This window comes from Lipotes vexillifer, unplaced genomic scaffold (assembly GCF_000442215.2).
Source record: "Lipotes vexillifer unplaced genomic scaffold, Lipotes_vexillifer_v1.1 scaffold931, whole genome shotgun sequence".
NCBI lineage: Eukaryota > Metazoa > Chordata > Mammalia > Artiodactyla > Lipotidae > Lipotes > Lipotes vexillifer.
The window spans coordinates 25,857-40,974 of record NW_006788845.1 but is presented as its reverse complement, the minus strand read 5'-3'; the positions used below and the strand labels follow the sequence as shown (position 1 = coordinate 40,974).

The 15,118-nt window shown below is 49.3% G+C and overlaps 2 protein-coding genes across 2 annotated transcripts in view; both read right to left on the bottom strand.

Annotated features, from left to right (window-relative positions):
- APOA1 (apolipoprotein A1) overlaps positions 1-335 on the bottom strand; it is a 2,020-nt gene extending 1,685 nt beyond the window's left edge. Inside the window, exons 1-2 of the mRNA XM_007461851.1 lie at positions 317-335; positions 49-111 (exon numbers count right to left, since the gene is read on the bottom strand). Coding sequence (XP_007461913.1) covers positions 49-91 — 43 coding nt within the window. The 5' untranslated portion in view covers positions 92-111; positions 317-335. The remainder of the gene's footprint in view (positions 1-48; positions 112-316) is intronic.
- Positions 336-7,381: 7,046 nt separating this feature from the next.
- LOC103073323 (serine/threonine-protein kinase SIK3) overlaps positions 7,382-15,118 on the bottom strand; it is a gene marked incomplete at its 5' end in the record, with an annotated part of 29,271 nt that continues 21,534 nt past the window's right edge. Inside the window, 3 exon segments of the mRNA XM_082931236.1 lie at positions 7,382-7,539; positions 8,389-8,521; positions 9,455-9,618. Coding sequence (XP_082787362.1) covers positions 7,382-7,539; positions 8,389-8,521; positions 9,455-9,618 — 455 coding nt within the window.

The following is a 15,118-nucleotide window of genomic DNA, read 5'->3' as shown; positions in this document are numbered from 1 at the left end:
GAGAAGTCGCCCCCCCGACGGTCAGCTCCCTAGGTTGGGGGCGCCTACCGGTGAGGAAGAGCACAGCCAAGGTCAGCAGCACGGCTTTCATCCTGAAGGGACGTGGGCGACCTGGGGGAGAAGACGGGCCCGGCTGAGTGGGGCTTGAAGGAGCCCGCGCACCCCATCTCACTGTAGCCCTGGAGGAGGGGGCGGGCCACAGGGTAGGAGAGGGCCAGGTGTCCAGAGCCTCAGCATGGGGCAGAGGCTGGAACCAGGATCCCAAAGCCTGAGCCTCAAATGCCTAGAGCTGGGGGAAGCAGGTTGCAGCACTTACCTCAATGGCCAGCAGTCTCTGAACAGCCGGCTCTCCCCCAGCCTATTTATGTGACCAGGCAGGGGATGGGCTGGGAGGCTGATAAGGCCAGCCCAGGCCTTGCCGCCGCTCACTGGTCCTGGCGATGTGGAACTCAGAGTTCAAGGATCAGCTCTGTCCCTGGGGCTGGGCAAATAGAGCAGGCAAACAGGAAACTGTGAGGGCTGCAGGGCCAGGGATCAAGGGTTCAGGCAGGGGTGGGAGGGAGTGGGTTCAGGCTTGCGGGTCCCCAGAGTCTGGGTCAGCTGCACCCGGCCCCTTCTCCTCGGTCGGGGCTGTGTGCCGGCCATTGTCCATTGTGCCAGTGCAGCAGGTGAATGGGAGGAAGGAAGAAAAACACATGAGCTGCCAGCGATGGCTGGGACTCCTCCACTCAGGCGGTGTCCTCCCCCGCTGTCCCCTCGCATTCCAGGGATATTGTCTCACCTCCACCCTGCCCCCGCCTCACAAAGGCAGCAGGCGGTGCTCCCACCAGTGCTGTCGCATCTCCTCGTCGTCCCCCCCTCTCCAGGCCCTTGCAGACCTCCCAGATCCGAAAGCAAAAGGACCCCTGTGCTAGGATGCTGACTGGGGAGAGAGACAGGACAGTGCTCAGTGGCTTCCAGACTCTGAGATGTCAGAGACCTCTAACATTTCCAAACAAATTCTAAAGACCAACACAGAGCTGCCAACTTTTTATTTTGTCATGTTAAAAATCTTACCCACCGCTGCGCCCCACCTGGCCCAGACCTTACCATCTGGTGGGATGAACTGGGAGATTGGGATTGACATGTATACACTAGTATGTATAAAATGGATAACTAATAAGAACCTGCTGTATAAAAAAATAAATAAAATAAAATTCAGAAATTCAAAAACAAAAAAAACCAAAAAGAGCATAACCTCAGAATAAAGGACAGTTGCTTAAATGGGTTACATAGATCTTTGCATTGTTAATATTTTTAATTAATTAATTTTTGGCTGCATTGGGTCTTCGTTGCGGCGCATGGGCTTTCTCTAGTTGCAGCGAGCGGGGCTACTCTTCGTTGTGGTGCGCAGGTTTCTCATTGCAGTGGCTTCTCTTGTTGTGGAGCACGGGCTCTAGGCGTGCAGGCTTCAGTAGTTGTGGTGCGCGGGCTCAGTAGTTGTGGCACACTGACTTAGTTGCTCTGCGGAATGTGGGATCTTCCCGGACCAGGGCTCAAACCCATGTCCCCTGCATTGGCAGGCGGATTCTTTTTTTTTTCCTTTCCTTTTAATTTAATTTAATTTAATTTATTTTATTTTTAACATCTTTATTGGAGTATAATTGATTTACAATGGTGTGTTAGTTTCTGCTGTATAACAAAGTGAGTCAGCTATACGTATACGTATATCCCCATAGCCCCTCCGCCTTGTGTCTCCCTCCCACCTTCCCTACCCCACCCCTCTAGGTGGACACAAAGCACGGAGGTGATCTCCCTGTGCTATGCGGTTGCTTCCCACTAGCTGTCTGTTTCACATTTGGTAGTATATATAAGTCTATGCCACTCCCTCACTTCGTCCCAGCTTACCCTTCCCCCTCCCTGTGTCCTCAAGTCCCTTCTCTACGTCTGTGTCTTTATTCCTGTCCTGCCAGCTCTGGCCTTGACGTGCAGATGCCGAGATGAGAGACTGACCCACCCCCAAGGCTCTGTGGGCTCAGCGGAGAGGGAGGCTGCCACTTGGCCAGCCCAGCTCCCTCCCTGCCTGTTGTCTAGAGTCTGAGGGAGGCCGGTCCCCTGCTGGGGCAGCTCAGGGGTGTCTCAGGACGAGAGGCTCCTTCCTCTTGGGGAGGGGGCGCGGTAGAGATCCTCCTAGCCAGCATACGGGGGGCCTCAGAAGCTTACCAGTTGGGCACTGTTTTGCCCTGCTCTTTGGTTCACTACTGAAATGATGAGAGCAAACCTAGTGTTTGACATCTGCACAGTTCTTCAGTGGCCAAAGCAGTTTCACGATGAACTCAGTTTGTCCCTTTAAGGCCAGCAGGCCAGATATTCTCCTTGTGGTGTCTGTGAGAAGGCTGCAGCTGAGAGCTGCTAAGAGCCGCCCTGCGTCCTTCAGCTGTTAAGTGTTCGGTGCTGGCAGGAAGGGAATCAGGGGGCCTGGCTTCTAGCTCTTTGATGGTTGTCTGTCAGCCAACAGCAGCCGGACCCCCGACTCCCAGAGCCCTTGTTTGATAGCATCTTACCAAGCCAGAAGCTTCCTTTTTAGATATACTTATTCACTAGTGTGTCTACTCCATCTCATTGTAAGGTATTTGGCTTAAACCAGCCCAAACCCCTCATTACTAATATTTTGGAGAAGCGAGTCTTTCTGGACAGAGACCTATGGGAAAAGCACCACCAACAGCAAATGGAGCGCATCTCAGAACCAGACTTGGGGTCCAGCCAGTCACTGTCAGAGGCGCCAAGTGCCCGGATTGGACTAGCTGTTTGGTGGGTGCAGGGCCTACCGATGCAGGCCCGCCGTCCTACCACCCTCTTCCCCGATCTGGGGAGTCTCCAGAGTGACCGTTTCTGAAGTGGGTCCCCTGACACGTGTGGGAGTGTGGCTGGCTGGCTCAGGAGTGGATTTTGCTCAGAATGACTGGCCACTCATTTCACAATTGATGTCTCAACGTCGTGCTGGTCAGTCTGCACTGGGAGGACTCTGTCCCCTGCTAGGCCTGGCACATAACAGACACTCAGCAAATATTTGCTCAAGGAACCACACTGGCAACCAAAGGAAGGATCACCAGGGAGGCAGATGGTCACCTGAAGGAGTGGGCCTGGAGAGGGGACACAGGAATCTGGAGCGTTTGGCCCTGTATCACGGGCCCTGCTCAGGACATTGACTGGGAAAGCACATGGTGCAGGTCGGGAGGGGAGGCTTGAAGTTAGGAAGGTTTGGATCCATCAGGGGAGGAGACCCCCACAACCACCATCACCCTATTCACTATCTGGCAATTTTGTTGCAGCTCCTGGTGACAGATCCCAATTTAGACCCAGGGCAGGGCACTGTAACCAACCAAGATTCTCTCCTGCCCTCCCACCTGGGAGATGAGGCAGCAGGAGCAGACGTCTGGCTCCTTGGCAGGCACGCCAGCCTTCCGAATTCTTGATCTGCGCCGGTGGAACGGGCTGGGGGCTACCACAAAGTCAGAGAGGTGAGTAAGGATCTGTCAGCAGGGCTTCCATCTTCTAGAGCTCAGACCTCAGGGCCTGTATCCAGGAGGCAGGGCCCTGAGCTCATCTCAAAGGCATCCTGGCTGCATTCAGGAGGGCGTGGCACCTCCCGTAGAAGGTTCCTACAAATCGTTTGAAGGCCTCTGGGTTTATCGCTGTTTGGTTTCAGAGACACTCCCAGCCTTCCATGGGAGTGTGTACACACTCAGATGATTTCTAGAAGACCCTTCGTGAGAAGGCTTTTTCCGGTTCTAAACAGTCCCACAGCGACTTTCTGGTCCACCATGGACTCCCTCCTCGCCCTCTTCTTCCTATAAACTCAGTATTTCCAGCTTTTGTAATCTTTCTTCATAGAAGGGCCTTCCATCAGCTATCTGTCAGCCGTGGCTGGGACCCTGCTAGAAATTCTACCCTGCCCTCTGGAGTCCAGCCGCGGAAAAAGGGGGAAAACTATAGCAAAAAGTCCCCTTCCATCCTAACACTTATAGTTGATCGTATCCCTGGGCTGACTGAGGTCACCCCATAAAGGCCCCAGCCTGTGCCAGCTCTTTGAGGTCCTCCTTTTACTCCTTCAAAAGTATGCTCTCAAGGAATGTTTTCCACCCGACTCAGCAAACTCTAACGTTCCCTTCTGAGGGGCCAGAGTCCAAGCGAGGTGCCTGATGACCCAGCGTGGAGCCGAGTTCAGGCTTCTAGAGAATGCTCGTCTCGCAAGGCGGGGTGAGATAAAGCACTGCTCAAAGCCCCACACTACATGCCCTCAGCCTCCAGCACTCCAGCTTCCAGCCTGAGCGTTTCTCCCAACTAGACTCCAAACCACAAAGGCAAGAAACATACCAGCATAAGATCATAATCAGGTGTTTATTTGCACAATCCCCTACTGTCCAACCAAGTTACTAAGTTGTAAGTGCCCACCAAGAAATGACTAAAGGTCTTACTGCAATTTGGGTCTGGAGATTTTTAATCCTTTTTTAGTTCAACATAAATGAGAAAGAAAAAAAATACTCTTGACATTTTCAAAGAACAGAAATAGAAAAGTATGTTCATATACATTCAACATATACTGCGCATATTGGTCACTACAATACAAAGCAATGATTTTTTAAAAGTGTAGTTCGCAAGATGGCACGGTTAATAGGCTCACTGGCTTTCGTCTGGGTGGTCGCAGGGGGGCGGCAGTCTGCTCGGTCCATCAGCACCGTGAACAGAACAGGCTGAGCACACGGTGGGAGGCCAGCATGGGAAGTGCAACGAGCCCGGAGAAGTCAACGGTGACTGTCTGGGCTATCTCGGTTGCTTCCAGAAGGTGAGCAGCTGGTGGCCCCACCAAGTGGAGGGGATTTGGGGACCAAGGAGACACGGAGAGATCCCAAGAAAGGCTCTTGCACTGCAGAAACCCACTCGAGGGATACCGGGTCCAGGAGCTGAGCTGCCAACATCAGTGAGAAGGACAAGCTGCATGGGGATCCTGTCAGCAACACCAGGATGGCCATGCTGGGAACCCGCTTTCTTCTGTGCAAATTAAGGATGAAAGACTAGGAGGGGCCGGGGGGACCTTTTACTCTGCTTTCCCAGCAAAATGGATCAAGAGTCAGGATATTTAACACCTCCTCCTTGTTTTGAAGACCGGAAGGCGATAACCCAGATCCTCTGTCAGCCCCCAGCCAGCAGAGAAGACTTTGGTTTCTAACAGCGAAGAAAAATAAAGATAATGACACAAATAATAGCTATTGCATACGCACTGCTTCAGCTGGGGGAAAGGAGACCACTACGTCTGTCACTGGCACGAGTGAGAACGGTTCACAATTACAAGGTCTAAATAAAATACTTTGAACAAAAGGTGCAAGTCACAATTCAAATAGAACAGAATCTGGTTAAACATTTCTCTTTTAAACAAAAATTCCTTTTGTTTTTATTTATTAATAATATTAATAACAATAATAATAACAATAATATCAACATTTACCAAAAACAATTCCTACATGATCAAGAATTAGAATGGGGGCTGAGGATGCCCAGGGAGAAGGAGAAGTTAGGAGAGAGGCAGGACCCAAGACAACCTCCTGTTCTTCTTGCCTGTGACAAAGAGGCTGAAAAGGAAAAGCATTCTATGTATGTATATATGGATGTATATGTATCCATCCATATATATATATATATATATACAGGACTTCTGACTATCTTATATATATATATGTATATATATATATATATATATATATATATATATATATATATATATATATATATATATATATATATATATGGAGCAACAATCCTTGTTATAGCACAATGTAAATTGAGAATAAAAGGTGACACAAAAGCATAGTGTACCACTGTCGGGTGTTCAGTCCATGGGTAGAACCAGCAGGATGATAAAGGCAACCAACTTTCCAGGCTGTAAGAGGGGAGCCGAGTTACACACCAAACAGATGTTCTAACTGGCAACCCATCAACGCCAGGCCACTCGCGGCCTCCGTGCTAACATTCTCATATGACCTTGGCTGGGCCAGACATGTTTTTCAGTGGATCCCAGCAGCAAAGACCTCTCCAGGTTCCAGGCTTGGGGTTTCTCTTTTTGCTCTCCAAGGGCCAAAGGCTGTCATCCCTTCCTCTGTCTCTTTCTGCAGCTGCTAAGATTCCAGAGGCTGTTACCCTCCAGCTTCTGCTCCTGCAGAAGAGCAGTGCAGGGACTGGAGGGTGCTCTGTGGACGGAGGCCAGGGAGGGGAGTGGCTCTGCGCCCCTGGCCACCGTACACTAACTGCTTTGCTCTTCTGTCTCAGAAAAAGGAAAGAAAGAAAGAAAAAAAAGAAAGAAAATCACCTCCAAAAGAAAACATACTTAAAAAAAAAAAAACAATCAAAAATAATCCAAACCAAAACCAAACAAAACCACCAACTCAAATACACCAAATACACTTTCACGAAAGGTGGCGAACATGGACTTCCTGTTTATTTCCTTGGTGACTTGGTCATACAGGCGAACGTGGCAAAACCCCCCTCAGAACCCAAAAGAACAGCACGCTGATGAACCAAACGTGAGGAAAGGAGCCGACATTCTGGGTGGAGGGAAACACAATGGCAACTTGGCGCAATGCTGCTAGATACTGTTGGTTTAAAGTCAACCTTTTCATTCCCGCGCGGTGCATAAACCTGCAACAGAGCAGCAGACACAGAGAATTAGTTTCAAAAGAGAGAGACTCATATATTCCACTGAAAACTTAAAAAAGAAAAACAGCATAGGTGCACTTAACCTCAGATTTAAAGAGTTCTGCCCAGTATGGATTTGCCAGGTGGCTTAACTTTCAGCAAGTCTCTTCTGTCAATGAATTTTCAAAGACAGAACCGATACTACCTGCTGTGTGCGTTTAGGCGTTACTCCAGACAGACTGGACTGTTTACCCGTTTTCTACCACTGGCCTCTGATCACACATTTCTGGAATATTTTGCCACTTGCAGCACAGCCTTAACAAAATCTGGCTTGGCCATGTTTTCTTGCTGAATTTCATCCTTCAGGACTGAGTTCAAGGGTCACCTCCTTTCCCATTACCCTGGCCAGAGGTCCCGTCTGTCCTCTGAAGCCCTAAGCTCACTTAACTCTGTGGAGGCTGTGGCACCTATAACACGTGTTATCCCCCATAATTCAACCAAGGGACTACGGCCAGCATCCACCCCCAAACAACTAGCGTAGTGCTTAATGGAGGAACAGGAAGATACAAAGACCTTGATGGGAAGAGTGGCAATGTCAAGTTCACTGGCTCAAGTTCACATGGAAGGAATCTCCTGATGGGATCAGGAGCTGGTACTGGGCCAAAGGGCTGGTTTGGCCCCGGCCAGGGTGATACTCACTCTCCATCTTTTGCTACACGCCTGCCTGTTCCATGCTGAAGGAGACCTCGGGGTGCTTGTAGCTGAGCAGTATGTCTGTAATACACGTGGACGGGTAGCAAGAGGCGTTTAAATGCTGGCTGCCATCAGTCAGGTCTGGGTGCTCATGACCTCCAAGACTCTCCCCGCGTTCTGCAAGACCAGAAGCAACATGGGAGACGTGCAGGCAGCGGGGTGGCAGGTGGGCAAGAGGTAGACAGAGGTGGAGAAGAAGTCTGAACCTCCCGCAGCCCGACTCCCAGCCCTGAACTCTAGCTCAGAACAGGCCCTCGGTCTGGCTAGCGACCGTGGCTGGGGGCCAGGCTCCTTCCTGTTGTCCCCAGCGTCCGTTTTTCCCTCTTCCTTTACAGTCTCCCACCGTCGAGCACCGTCAGCTCCTGTGGTGTGGAGGACACCCTCGCGGCTGGCAGACACTGACTCCTGGGCACGCTCTGTACTCAGGACACTGGCCTAAGCACTTTAAACTCCCCAAGCTAGTTAATGCTCACAGCACAATCTAGGACAGGGGCTCTGTTGTTTCTGTCCCTTTACAGGGGAGGACCCTGGGGCTCAGAAAGGTTAAGCGCCTTAACCTGTGGAGCCGGTAAAGGGCAGTCAGAATTTACTGCAGACCTGTCCACTCCCGAGCCTGGGCTTTATATCAACTATGATACCCTCCCTCTACTGGTTCTAAAGGGAGACAGACATGAGGACACGGTGCCCTCTAATCAGAACCAGAAAAAGGGTTATGGAAGGAGCATCTTAACAAAGCGCTGCAGACAGAAGTGTGATGCCCCTGCCCTCAACCAGGAGGCGTGCTCCTTCACACACTCACACTCGGTGCAGGAGAACTGTGGAAAGGTTGTATCCAGACAGAACCCCTTGGGGATGCTGTGGCTTCCCGTGGGCTGTTTGTACAAGAGGGGAGTAGTCACTGGTGACAATGAAAGGGGGGCCCCTCCAGGAACTTCTCCGGGCTGCCCCACGCCTAACACCCCTCACCCTCATTCTCCCCATCCTGGAACTGCTGGCTCCCCATGAGCGAGGACTGACTGAGAACCGCATCTGACATCCGGGCAGAACTAAGTGCTTTCCCAGCCACGAGACTCATGCCAGGCAAGTTATCCAGCTGCACCTGTAAGAAACAATTAGGGAAAGAAGTAAGGATATCAGAAAATGCGCCACTCTTAGGGACCCCTAGAGACAGCTGTGCCCTCCAAAAGAGCCCAGGCAACGGCCGGCCTCAAGCACTACCACCCAGACGCCCTTCCTCTGCAGGGCCATCTAAAGGGGGATGCGGCAATGGTGACCGCACGGGAAGCTGAGGCTGGGGCTGGGGGTAGGGTGGGAAGGGAGGGGCACGGTGAATCTCAGCTGGTGGCCAGATGCCCTTGACATCTACACGGCCTTCCAGTGCCAGGTTTCTGACCTATCTCATCACCATGAGGAGTCTGTCTTAGGACAGCACTGTCAACAGCACTCTCTGCGAGGATGGGAATGTTCTGTACCTGCCCGGTAGGAAGCCAGCAGCCACAAGGGTTACTAAGCCCTGAAATGTGACTAGTGTGACTAGTGTGACTAAAGAACTCAGTTTTCAATTTTATTTTGTTTTAATTACATTTAAAATTGAAAAGCCACATGTGGTTGGTTGCTGCTGTATTAGACAGTGCTGCCTACGAGTCTGCTCTAAGGAAACAACGCTTTGCCGAGTGGATTAGCTCCCTTATCTGAATAAATTCAATGTAGCTGCCAGAAAACTAACCAAGAGCCCAAAGGCTCATTTGCTGGGGCCTGAGTTTAGACTGTCTGGGGAGAAGTTCAATAACTAAGACCAGAGGAAACAGATGGCAACCGTTCTTGATTCCTCAGTCTCAAATGTGGAGTTCAGATTCTACGGAGATTCTCCTGGAGTTTAGGATTGCTTGTTACGGTGATTCAAAGAAATGCTCCCTTGGTGCCAGGAGGCGCTGGACTCTGGCTGAGGAGAATGAGAGTAGATGCTACCCCGCATTCCTAAGTTCTGTTTTCAAGGATCCCACTTCCGAAAAGCAGGAGGGGGCCAACATACATAAGCATCGTCACTGTTCTGGATCGTGTGGTGTCTCTGGAGGGTCCGGGGCCTGTGGTGTTCACTGACTGAGGGGTGTGCTGGGTACCCAAGTCCATTGTGATCTGGCAGCTCCATTGCTTGTCCTGGAGAACTTCTATCCATGCAGTTCCCTAGGACAGACTCTGAGGGGACAGAGCAAAATAGGGTCAGCAGACCTAGAGTTTCTCCCAACACTGGCAATTCTCACCAAAGAAATGTCTCGCAAGGGACAGTGGGCAATGGTGAGGGCCACACGTGCACTCTCCGCTAATCCTCAGCTGGCTGGTGATGCTCAGAGAAGCCTGGACCAGCCTGCCAACCTTGAGTCTTAACAGCAAAGCCAAGGCTCTCTCTTGCAGGGATCACACCCTTAGGAGAAAAAAATCCCACGTATCAGTGGTTGGCTGGATCACACTGAACCTTTTCTTTTTTTCTTCATTTCTCTGTTGATTTGACAGTGCTCTGTTCCCACACCTAGATGCACAGAAGAATCATTCTTGGAGATTTCAGGACGTCTAGCCTGGGAGGATGGCCTCCATCCTGTGGACGCCTCTCTCTCCTTCCTTGGCTTCCCATCCGCACACCACCCAGTCCCCTCCTCTCCTCTGACTGCTGCCCCCAGCTCCTTTACATTTCTATCCTTGACCGTCTCTCTCTCCCCACATTCACTCTGGCAGTATCATCTATTTTCACGACTTCAACTACACTGCTTCTATATAAGGAATTATAGAAATGCTCTTTTAGGCTCCAGATCCAAAATTCTAACTATTTACTAGGTATCTTCCCCTGGATGGCTAACACTCAACATGTCCAATTCTAAACTCATCAGCTTTCCCCCACAATCTCTTTCAGACATCCTGGTTTTGGTGCCTACTTTCCTAATCTTCTGGGTATGATGAGCTTGTGGAGTTCATATTGATTCCTTACTCCTGGTTCCACATCATCTTAAGTCAGAAGAATGTGTCCCTCCAATGTTGGCCACTTCAGTCTCTTTCTTACTAATCTCACTGCTTCCACTGAAGTCCTGTTACCTCTTGCCTGGATCACTATAAAAGCCTCCTAACCATCCCTCTAGCACCGTCCTACAAAGACTAACCTTTCTATAGGGGAGCCCCAAACCCCTCATTTTCACAACACCGTCCCAGCCTCTCTTCCCATGAGTACGCCACACGACTCCCCTCTACATTCTAAGCTCTGGTCAAATGGGACCACGGACAGTTCAACGCATTTGCTCTCACTGTTCTCTCTCTCTGGAAATGCTTGAGTCTTTTACTTCCATTCCTGCCAATCCAAATCAACTCATCCTTCTAGGTCCAGCTCAAATGTTATAATTTGTATGAAATTTTCCCTTTCAAACAGAAATAGATCTTTCCTTCCTTTAAATGTCAGAAGACTTTATTGGACTCTGATTACTCTAATGTTATTCCTGGCACCATCTTCAATTGCATACTTGTCTTAATTATTCATATTAAACTGTAAATTCTTTGAGGACAAGCCCTCATGTATTCTACGCATGTTTGTGAGCCTTCACTATTCCAGAACATTGTCCTATTCCCAGTGTTTAATAATAATCTCTGTAACTGATATTAATTAACACTCTCTTAATGTGGGCTAGCCACCTGTCACAGTCACACAACCCTGTGGACTGGATTTTGGAGAGAAAGAGGAATTCATGAAGACTGAGTTTTTCTTCTTCTTGACCAAGGATGGTCAGGAAGAATACCAGGGCCACACCTAAGTTGACAGGATCCTCCTGGTGGCACTTCTGGCTCCAGTCCTTAAGAGCCTAGAACTTCAACGTACGTTTTCTTTGCTTGGTTGGTTTTTCTGGGTTAAAGCTCCCTGGCAACTATTGGGCTTATCTCCTGATGAACTGTACCTTAGCGAGACCAGGTTTTTAAACAAATTTTAATAGGAAATACAGTCCTAATGCTACCATCCCAGTGTCTATTTGAATAACAAAAGTAAAATGCGCTGCTTGAGTGACGGTTAAAGGGTTTCAGGTCTCTATATTCAAATGGTCTCCGTAACCATCAAGGTGAGGCCTGGGTTCAGGGGCTGAGGCAGGACGGGAAGGGAGGGGAACAAAGTGACATGCACGTTGCTGGTAATGCAAAACACTCTGGAGAAAAGTGAAAGGACGGGAGCTTCCAAACTACCAAAAATGAAGTCAAGTGAGAAATCTTTTGAAAGTTCTTTGAGCAAAGAGGTCAAAGGAAGAGCCAGGAGCCACCTCTTCTGCTACTGAAAGCTAAAAGCCAGCAGCGAGAAGAAGATAAAAGAAAGCCTACGCCAGGACTTGCTCTGTGGGATTAGGTCACCCATCCTAACCACCCAGCCCGACTCCTCTCAGTGGACATAGCTCACGTGCTGGCCGCAGGGCCAAACAAAAGCCACCGGCAGGAAGTGGTGGTGCAAGGCTGCCTCTGTGGAGTGAGGGACCGGCTCTTGAGTCTGCTTTGCCAGGAAGGAACACGAATAGCTGCTTCTTACTTTTCCGAAGTGTTTTCTAATGCCTATACTTTCTTCTTTGATAGCTAACCCCATCCGCTCAATTCCCTAGGGCTCCTTTTTTCTGGACTGTAGAGCTGGATGCAAATCTCATGAGCTGCACCTCCTTGCTCTCCCAAAGACAGACACGAGAGCTCTCCTGTTTAAAGGTTTTTAAAGGATGATTATCAAACGTGAGGAAATGGCAAGGCTAACAGCACGCACAAGCCCTGGTTCTTGACATTTGGCCCCTTCCCAGGTCTTCCAGAGGCCTCACTGTGTTTATCTGATATGTATGCTGAATCTCCCTCCCCCAACCCACCTCTCTTTTTTAAATCTATTTTTATTCCTGAGAATGGGGTTTCTCCAAACCCAAACACCTACCCTCCTTTCGGCCCTGCCTTTGAGAAAGTCTCATGGATTCTGTCCTCCTAGTCTGCTCTCTTCACAGCCTTTGGGTCTGGTGCCAACACACCTGAAAGTGCCACCAAGACAGAGCAAGCTATTGCTTGACAAATCACATGACGAACCTTTCTGACTCCCTGGCCTAGAGCTCAGAAGCACTAGCTCTGGGGTCAGGAAGACCTGGGCTTGGATCCTGGCTTCACCAGGATTCCTGAGGTGGGGGATCCTGGGCAAGTTAACTGACTTCACTGGGTCTCAGTCTGTTCATCTGTAAAACAGGACTTACTCCACAGGTGGGTAAAGGGCTCACTTGAGCTTGTGCTCTGTTATGAGCTCAGTAAAGACGCATACTCATTTCAGAGCTGTTACTTCTGAGTGGATGGGGCGCAATGAACCAGTTGACAAAAACAAACCAGAAAATGATTTTATCACAGAATCCTACTTCCAGAATTATGGGGGCAATTTACCCATAGGTAAGTGAACAAGTGAGTCACTGAAACTTTAATTTCCAGGAAAGAAGCCTCTGGTTTAGGAGTGACAAATGGAAGTTAAAAACTAGACGAAAGGGAGTTCCCTGGCGGTCCAGTGGTTAAGACTCGGTGCTCTCATTGCTAGGGCCCAGGTTCAATCCCTGGTAAGGGAACCAAGATCCTAGAAGCCTCGAGGCACAGCCGAAAAAACCAAACCAAAATCAATCAAACAAACAAAAAAACTAGACGAAAAAGAAGCCTATTAAGGACTTCCCTGGTGGCACAGTGGTTAAGAATCCGCCTGCCAACGCAAGGGACACGCGTTCGAGCCCTGGTCCGGGAAGATCCCACATGCCACGGAGCAACTGAGCCCGTGTGCCACAGCTACTGAGCCTGCGCTCTACAGCCCGCGAGCCACAACTACTGAGCCCACGTGCCACAACTACTGAAGCCCGCGTGCCTAGAGCCCGTGCTCCACAACAAGAGAAGCCACCGCAATGAGAAGCCCACACACCACAACGAAGAGTAGCCCCCGCTCGCCGCAACTAGAGAAAGCCCGCGTGCAGCAAGAGAAAGCCCGCGCACAGCCAACAACAACAACAACAACAAAAGCCTATTAATAGGAGTTGGGTAACAAACCAGGGCTCTGTCTGTTCAAATTTCAATATAACTCACAGGTTGAAGATCTGGAAGGGCTGGCATCTTTTGCTTGGCAGATATAACTTGGAAGGGGTAGAATGGGAGGCAAGGAGGCATAAAGAAAAGAATATGACTAGGAATTCGGGAAACTTGAAGTCAGGTTCCAACTCCATCACAAACAGTGTATGAACTTGAATAAGTCATTTAATCTCTCCTAACCTCAGTTTCCCTATCTGAAAAATGAGGGTTGTTTAGGGGCTCAAGAGCTAACACATGTGTGAGGGTCTTTAATAAAGGACTACACAAGGAAAGTATTATTTTTAGTAAGAATGTTGAGTCCTGCGTTTAGAAGTCCCCTGTGACACTCTATAGGTGAGACCCTCTGACCAGTTTGGCAGCTGGGGGGGCGGGGTGGGGGAATGTGGGCATGTGTGTAAACAGACCAAGCCACTGGCCAAGGAACAGGAAATTCAGGCTCAAATCTTTGGCATTCTTTATGCCAATTCAGCAGCTGGAGGAACTATGGAGCTCACCACAGGATATATAAATAATGCGGAAAGAGGACTGCTGGGGGCAGAATTCTCGGGTATTTACCCAAGTAAAGCTGAGACAGTACAGGAGGAAGGATGATCATCTGATCACGCAAGGGGAAAAAACACACAAACGGACACAAAGCGCAGCGCCCACCTACCCAGGGAACCTCGGGGCAGCTTGCACAACTCTCTGTTGAATCTGTCAATGTTGACTCATCCTTACTCATTTACTGGGTTTTAAGAGAAAATGAGAGAAATGACATGTTGTGCACATCCCTCCTAAAGGTTCTGAGGGGTAAACCCTCACAGTCTCTGTCATCATTTGACTCCTCTGTGAGACCTGAAGTCCACCAATGCTGCTGAAGCTGAGCAGGCCCCGAGAAGAGGATGCAGTTTTCTTTGTGAGTTCAAGCTGGTAATCTCACTGTGTAAACCGGTTATGCTATCATATTTATTTGCAAAGTAAAAAAAAAAAAAAAAAAAAAAAAAAAAAAAAATCAAGTGTAGGTAATATTACAGAGGGAAGATAAACCTTACTTCTACTTCTGGAGTGGCAGACAGGAGATTACAGGCAGCATGGGGCGTGTCTAGCGCTGAAATTTCTACGCATTACAAACAGACCTTTGGCATGTTGCCTGCTCAGCACTCTGGCAGTGCCTGGCCCCCGCACTGATTGGTGGCATACAGCCATAAAATAAATAGGTAAGCGTGGCCGCTGATACGATGGCATGTAATTTTCCTTGAGTAACACCAGCAATCCCTGATAATCTACCCTTAAGAAATTTTAGAAAGATGTCAGTAGCTCTGCTCATTATAATTATACCTCTTACAGCACTCATTACTTAGGGCTTCATTTAAGGCTGTTTATGAGCTTGTCTCTCCCAACCCCCAACCCCCAGCCCCGAGTACGAGCTCCCTGAGGGCAGGTTCTCCACCTTTTCATCCCTGCATTCCCCACTGGACCTAAAATACAGTCTTGTGTTGATCTAGTCATTCAATAAATTTTGCTGAATTTGCTCTATCACAGAAGTAACACATGAAGTATTTGGGGGCCCGTGTGTAACTACACAGAGATGGAGGTCTCATCAGAGCAAGCAGCAGGCGTC